At 41.4% G+C, this 8,122-nt stretch overlaps 1 protein-coding gene across 1 annotated transcript; it reads left to right on the top strand.

Moving 5' to 3' along the window:
• Positions 1-2,897: 2,897 nt before the first annotated feature.
• On the top strand, positions 2,898-4,889 carry LOC133632091 (zinc finger protein 37 homolog). Its single transcript, XM_062024327.1, has 4 exons — positions 2,898-2,909; positions 3,938-3,972; positions 4,114-4,733; positions 4,870-4,889. Exons 1-4 carry the CDS (start codon positions 2,898-2,900, stop codon positions 4,887-4,889), a joined length of 687 nt encoding a protein of 228 aa, XP_061880311.1.
• Positions 4,890-8,122: the final 3,233 nt, after the last annotated feature.

The raw sequence follows: 8,122 nt of genomic DNA, 5'->3' as shown, positions 1-8,122 counted from the left end.
TGTTATGATGTTTGTAATGGGGAAAGACGTTAATGTGTCTTGTTTTCATGTTTGCATTTAAGATAGTTGACATTTAGCATGATAGCTGTTAACTGGCGATTAGTGATGTTAAGTGCCTAAGATGGTAGTTATTGATTAGCAGTGTGATGAGGGCTTTCTGCTGGTGAGTGATTAGCACTACAGTTAGAGCCACCTATCGCTAGGTAGAAATGAGCAGTTTCACCAACATTTTTATGTGAAACCATATTACTAACTGTCTGGTGTTTTACAGGATTCATGGAAGTTTATTGTCATAGCAGCACACGATACACATGAGATGGCACACAATTTAGTAGCACTTGAACAATAGGATTGGTCCTGGTGGAGATCTACACTCTTAGTGCTTTTCTTCTTTATTCAGAGTAATTCTTTGACTTTCTAAAGGTTTTTAACTAAAACAACTAAGTAGCTTGAAAAATATTTCTGATTCTTGTAGTATTTAAAATGTAGGATTTTTTTTCCTCGATGTTTGCCCTTTTTCTGGTTTGAACAACAGCCATGGAAAAAGTCTGTGCACGTGCTTGTATATATATATTTTTTATTTTCAAACAGTAGTTGTCCATTATTTGATGTTAGATACTTTTGCCAACCATTGTTTTAAAATAAGATTAAATTGCCTTTATTTTGAAAAAAAGAAATGATGTGGAGTAGGAAACGGAAGTTACGGACTTTTAGCGCATGCGCAAATGTACTTGAAGCCAAGCAAAAAGAGAAGACCGCATGCTATGGTTGTTCGGAGATTCTTCGAATTCACGATCTTAAAGTCATGTGATTCACAGCAAATATAGCAACAAATATCTCAATTCGCATTTTCCAAAGCCACGAAACGTGCATTGAGTTTGGAGCGATATCTGAAGTGAAGATTGAAGACGTGATAGAAGATGGACGACTACTGCTATGCTAAGATGGCGACGTCCGCTAAAAGAGAACATGAAAGAGAATCAGCGCCACCAACTTCCAGCAAATCACCAACGGAGATAAAGACGAAAGATGAAGGTGAGTGACTTGAAGTTTTGTCCTTTGAAAACTATTTCAAGCCCTTAAAATCGAAATTAGCCGGCTTTGTTGAAGAATGTAAAGAAAGAGCCGCCATGATTGTTAGCTTGAAGAAGGCAGTGGAGTTCACATCAGAGGAGATGAAAGAATGCAAAAGTCAAATGAAGAAAGTGGAAGAGCAAAACAAGCGCTTCCCATGTTTGGCAAACGCCACATTTCAAATATTTAGCTCGCATTACTAAGCTAAGTTATTGATGGAGTCCATCAAGTTATTGGATGGATGTTAGAGTGGACATAACAGCCACTATCTCGAAGTCATCCTCCATCTTGTAAACACTGTAGCAGCTAGTGGAAGATTAAAGGCCTACTGAAATTAATTTTTTTTATTTAAACGGGGATAGCAGATCTATTCTATGTGTCATACTTGATCATTTCGCGACATTGCCGTATTTTTGCTGAAAGGATTTAGTATAGAACAACGACGATAAAGATCGCAACTTTTGGTATCTGATAAAAAAAAGGCTTCCCCCTACCGGAAGTAGCGTGACGTAGTCAGTTGAACATATACGCAAAGTTCCCTATTGTTTACAATGATGGCCGCCAGAAGTGAGAGAGATTCGGACCGACAAAGCGACGATTTCCCCATTAATTTGAGCGAGGATAAAAGATTTGTGGATGAGTAAAGTGCAAGTGAAGGACTAGTGGGGAGTTGAAGCTATTCAGATAGGGAAGATGCTGTGAGAGCCGGGGGTGACCTGATATTCAGCTGGGAATGACTACAACAGTAAATAAACACAAGACATATATATACTCTATTAGCCACAACACAACCAGGCTTATATTTAATATGCCACAAATTAATCCCGCATAACAAACACCTAGGTGTTTGTTATGCTAGCTCCCAGCTACTAGCTCGAGCTAGTTATAGCAAGCGATCAAATGTTTGGAAGCGTACTCACGGTATCGCGTCTGCGTCTGTTAACGAAGTCAAAGTCCTCCTGGTAAGAGTCTCTGCTGTCCGAGTTCTTCGATCTTGACTGCATCTTTCGGGAATGTAAACAATGAAACACCGACTGTGTTGTGTTGCTGACTTCCCTCGCAAAATACTCCGCTTCGCACCGACTTTCTTCTTTGCTTGCTCAGCTTCTTTCTCCATAATGCAATGAACAAATTGCAACAGATTCACCAACACAGATGTCCAGAATACTGTGGAATAATGAGATGAAAACAGAGCTATTTCGTATTGGCTTCAATGGGGAAGCCATACCTCTGTTAAACTGGCTACGTCACGCGCATACGTCATCCTCCAAAGGCGTTTTGAACCGGAAGTGTGGCGGGAAATTTAAAATTGCACTTTATAAGTTAACCCGGCCGTATTGGCATGTGTTGCAATTCAAGATTTCATCATTGATATATAAACTATCAGACTGCGTGGTCGCTAGTAGTGGCTTTCAGTAGGCCTTTAAAATGATGTTGTTGCGCCAGGATTTGATTTTGAGCATTTTTTAATTGTATTTCCTAGTTCTTAGTAGGGCTGGACAATTAATCCCATTTTAATCTCAACTTCATTTAAGACATGACACGATCATAAACATGTTATTGTAAAAAAAGATGAACAGCCCGCGGAACGTGCATGTAAATTCTTGAGCCTGTAACGGTTAAAGGGATGAGTGAGTGTATGATTGAAAGAAAGACCATGTCTACTAGAATGTGCTACTTTTTATTTGACACAGTGCTAGTATGTCTAATCTGTAATCACTGAACTCAACAAAAAAGTAAGACCACATGATTTTCACTTTAATGTAACCCCCAGAATTGGCCACTACAACAGAATCTGCTAGTAAACGCAGAATTTCACGGAAATGGACATAAATGTGAGTGAAATGTTGTCATTGTGAGGAGAAGGAACATTTGTTTGGGACAATAATGTGTCCGGTACCCCTCGTTCATCCCCGAAACACTCAACCACCCTGTTTCTCAGTTCGGACATGAAATATCTTGTCTTTGCAGTCTATTCAATTGAATATAAGTTGAAAAGGATTTGCGAATCATTGTATTCTCTTTTTATTTACCATTTACACAACGTGACAACTTAACTGCTTTTGGGTTTTGTACATGTGCACAGCAGGGGAGCTGGTTAACTTATGAGAGTAGTATGTGTGTTTGTGAGAATGTCAACGTGTTGTCTGAGTGACGTGAGCGGGCGAGTAAAGAGAGAGCAGCAGGACAGGTGTAACAACTACATTATACCTGTCACTATTTAAACTCCTTGTGCAGATCTGAATGCTTATTATTTAAATGTTGACCCAAGTCTGAAGCAAATGTGGTAATACTAATCACCACATTTGGCGAGGCGTGTTTTAAAGCAGCTGTTGTGAGAGTAGTGTATGTGTGTGTGCACCTTTAAGAGTGGCAGTATGTGGGGTGAGTAAGTGAGTGGGCGAGTAAGGAGAGGTAGTGGTAGCATGTGCAGGAGTGTTAATAGCATGGTGGATGTCCGCTTGTGCCCTGTGGAAATAATAAATAAAGTGAGCAAGTTGTAACTAATCGACGGCCTCGTCCTTCCGACCAAAGAGCGGAGCTTTATGGACCCAGTGTTACCCCCGACACAACATGGGCCCTGGAGGGAACGTCTCCCCTGCGCTCCTTGACCACGGTCTGGGAGCCCACAAACAGGAAAGGTGTAAAGCAACCCTTGCAGAGCGGCGGCTCCCTGTTTAAAGTGTCACCTTTATAGTTAGTTTAGAAGCCCAAATACCTCCATATTGCACTCCACGCACCCTCTTTATTAACCAGTAGAATTGTCCTTTGTTGCCTTTCTTCCTCTCCACCATGTTATTGCTTGTATGCACTTTGTGTGTGCGTTTTGACACACTCAACATCATGCGCCTCGGCTCTGTAGTCACCGCCTCACAGCAGCATTCAGGTGAAAGAACGGTACCGGTACTTTTCAAAGGTGCTATAGTACCGATTTCAATTGATTAGTACCACGATACTTTATTAGTAGCAGTATACTGTACAACCCTACTACACACACATTCAGTACATAGAAGAAAGTGTGTTTTTGTGTCTTGCAGACGTCCAGCAGCTGATCAGTAATCCAGAAGAAGTTTCCCCTCAGTTAGGGGGGAGCTCCACTTTGAAGCAGGAGACTCCACAACCACCCTGCATTAAAAAGGAAGAGGAGGAACTCTGCATCACTCAGGAGGGAGAGTGTCTTCTAGGACGAGAGGAAGCTGATTACACCAAGTTTCCACTGAGTATTCTCTCTGTGAAGACTGAAGATGATGAAGAGAAACCACAAGTAGACAACCTCTTAGCTCCACTATCAGATAGTGAGGCTGAAGACGAGGTTGAAGAACCTTTGAGCAGAGATAAAGACTGTGAAGGTGATATGAGGACTCACACTGACAACAAACACTCTGAATGTTCTACAAAGAAGAGAGGTAAAACATGTTTGAGCTGCTCAGTTTGTGCTGAAAGTTTTACTAAAAAGAGCCGTTTGACTCAACACATGAGAACACACACAGGTGAAAAACCCTTTAATTGTTCAGTTTGTGGCAAAAGCTTTTCTCAAAATAGCTCTTTGACTCAACACATGAGAACACACACAGGTGAAAAAAACTTCAATTGTTCAGTTTGTGGCAAAAGCTTTTCTCAAAGTGGCTCTTTGACTGGACACATGACAACACACACAGGTGAAAAACCATTTAATTGTTCAGTTTGTGGCAAAAGCGTTTCTTTTAAGAGCAGTTTGACTCAACACATGAGAACACACACTGGTGAAAAACCCTTTAATTGTTCAGTTTGTGGCAGAAGCTTTTCTCATAATAGCTCTTTGTGTCGACACATGAGAACACACGCTGGAGAAAAACCATTTAGTTGTTCAGTGTGCTGTAAAAGGTTCACACATAATGCAGACGCAGTAAAACACATAAGAACACACAAGGGAAAATAATCTATTAGCTGTTTAGTTTGTGGTATGTTGCTCATATGTGGTGACATCCACCCTACCCAGGACCTCCTCACTGCTTCTTTCACAAATATCTGAGGTATTCATACAAACTTGGATTATTTGGAGCATAATCTTATCCACTCATGACCCCATGTCTTCTCTGTATCTGAAACATTGCTGAACAGTAAGATAGATGATGCTTCAAGTGCTTGGTTACTCCTTCTTCAGTCCTGGGGCCTCATGTGTCAAGTTTGTGCACGCTCAAAAACCTGCACTACACCCTTTTTCACTGCAAAGTTGAGATGTATCCAAACTGACGTTGACGCATAAGTGATGCCGGGTAACTGTTTGCATAACAAACTGCCAACTTTTACTCCTCAGACTGGTTGATGTGCAAATCAGAGACTTATGAACAATTAACCCCCAACACCCACAACCCAACCCCCACCTCCCTCGACATTCGGGCATAACAGGTTCAATCCGGCCCGCGAGATGAGTTTGCAAAGTGTAAAATTCAGCTGTATTTTTAATGAAAGAAACTGCTGTTCTAAATGTGTCCACTGGATGTCACAATAGCAATTCTGTTAGGCAAGCAAATAGCATAGCAAGTATACCAAGCAAGAGGTAGACGGTAAAGCGGGGCTGTGACTCCTCCCCCTCCACCCAACGTAAAACAGGAGTAAAATAAGCAATCAGTAACCCCACTTAAAATGCAGCATGAGACACTGCACACTGATATAGTTCTGTGAAAATGATTGTCTTCTGTGCAAATGTAAAGAAAGTGAACAGTGTGTGATTTACTGCAATACTGTCAGTCTTTTCACTTTTTATTTGTGCTTTGTTGAAATTGTTCACACATTGCACAGCTTTTATTTTTCTATCAATACACATTATGTCTAGAAGACAGGAAGTAACTCAACACTCTTGAATAGTTTCTACCTCAGTTTGTATGGTTTGTTGAGTTAGCACAGGATTAATATGTGGAAATGACAAATGAGGTAGTTGATACATAGAATAGTTTTTATTCATGCTTTATTTTGTTTTTTGTTCAATCCTAGATGGGTTGTGACTTAAAGTTTAATAGAAACACTGAGATTAAGTTTAAGTTCATTGCGTTCTTTAAGGTGTTTTTGAAAATGCACTATTTTTTCCCCTTGAAGTGTTTTGTCAAGAGGATTGTTTGTGATGTGTACATTTTCCGAATGTGATCGTTCTATTTTGGGTTGAAGTAAAATAAAGAAAACAATCTGTCGTATTTTGAAGTTATCATGCCATGATTTTACCCGTCCCGCCCACGTGGAAATAGATTTTCCTCCATGTGGCCCCTGAGCTAAAATGAGTTTGACACCCCTGCTGTAATGTGACTCATGTGAGCAGGTTACTGTATAAACACATTTTGTTATAAGTTATAAAAATGTGTTCAGTTCTCAGAGACACATCAATGTCAGGCTGACAATCGCTCTTCCGCTTTCTCCAAACACGAGAACAAAGCAGCTCCTACTGACTTGTGATTGGTCAGACCGTGCCCATCTTAATCACATGGCTCATTTCAATATAATAAATTGCGATGTAACACAATTGAATATCTTATATGCTCAGACAGTAATGTGTTTATATAAGTTTAGATTGTGTTATGATGTTTGTAATGGGGAAAGACGTTAATGTGTCTTGTTTTCATGTTTGCATTTAAGATAGTTGACATTTAGCATGATAGCTGTTAACTGGCGATTAGTGATGTTAAGTGCCTAAGATGGTAGTTATTGATTAGCAGTGTGATGAGGGCTTTCTGCTGGTGAGTGATTAGCACTACAGTTAGAGCCACCTATCGCTAGGTAGAAATGAGCAGTTGCACCAACATTTTTATGTGAAACCATATTACTAAAAGCTAAGTAGCGCTCTATCTGTGTGCTTTTAATTGTTCTACGGCTTTCTTTATCACTTCTCAAACATTTTTAGTGGTACTATTTAACTTGCAAATCACCCGATCTCTGTCCCACCACCCTTTCCTCAGCTAGCTAGCTGCTAAGCTAGCGCGGAGAAAGGCAGCGCCGGTCAGTAAGAAGCTACTCCTACAGACCGCGACCACTTCCCTGAGGACAGCAGGAACTTCACTCGGTGACAGAAAACACTGTGAGTAATGGCTTCCTGCGCGTCTTGCACCATACTCACGGAGAGGTTGGCTCTGCTAGAGGGCCGTGTCCGCCAGTTAGAGCAGAGTAATGTCGTAACTTTAGATGTTGCGGACACATCTGCTAGCGTTAGCTGTAGCGAGCTAACTAGCCCAGCTTGTAGCAGTCCTAAGCGGCCTACAAGCTACGGTGTACCGGTTGAGACGCATAATAGATTTAGTTCTTTAGCTAGTCCTACACCCCAGTCTACCGGGCACCACACCTTAGTTATAGGGGACTCCATCACCCGAAACATAAAGCTTAGCAAACCAGCCACAATAAAGTGTATCCCCGGGGCCAGAGCACCTGACATTGAAGCTAATCTTAGGGAGCTAACTCGCAACAGGCCTAGTAAACACGTACGACAGGCTAATCGCACCACTAATTATGCGAATATAGTTGTACACGTTGGCTCCAATGACACTAGAATGAGACAGTCAGAGATTACAAAGAGAAACATAGCCAGGACTTGTGATCTCGCCAGAAAGATGTCCAGGCATCGAGTAATTGTCTCTGGCCCCCTGCCTGCGAGAGGCAATGATGAGAGATATAGCAGATTAGTCTCGCTTAACAAGTGGTTGGCTAGCTACTGTAGGCAGCAGGGACTAACGTTTATTGATAACTGGCCCTCTTTCTGGGGCAAACCAGGCTTGCTGATGAGAGACGGCCTTCACCCTAACCAGGAAGGCGCCATCATCCTGTCTAGAAACATAGACTACTATTTAAGTCTCACTTGACTGACTACACTAGAGCAAGCCCGGTCACAGGCAATTACAATGTCTGTTAGTCCGGGTGAGGAGTCAGTTAAGCTAGAACTAGCCAGCGCCAGGCTGGATAATCCATGTACGCATAGCAATTCTCTTAGAATAATACACAATTCACATAATGTTTTTTCTGTTGTGTCTGTGTCAGGGGTGGACATGCATTCTACTGAGGTGGCAAATTATGATATGTCCAGTCTATT

Source organism: Entelurus aequoreus, linkage group LG17 (assembly GCF_033978785.1).
Source record: "Entelurus aequoreus isolate RoL-2023_Sb linkage group LG17, RoL_Eaeq_v1.1, whole genome shotgun sequence".
Taxonomy (NCBI): Eukaryota; Metazoa; Chordata; class Actinopteri; order Syngnathiformes; family Syngnathidae; genus Entelurus; species Entelurus aequoreus.
Note: the sequence above shows the minus strand (reverse complement) of the source record. Positions and strands in the feature narration are given on the sequence as shown.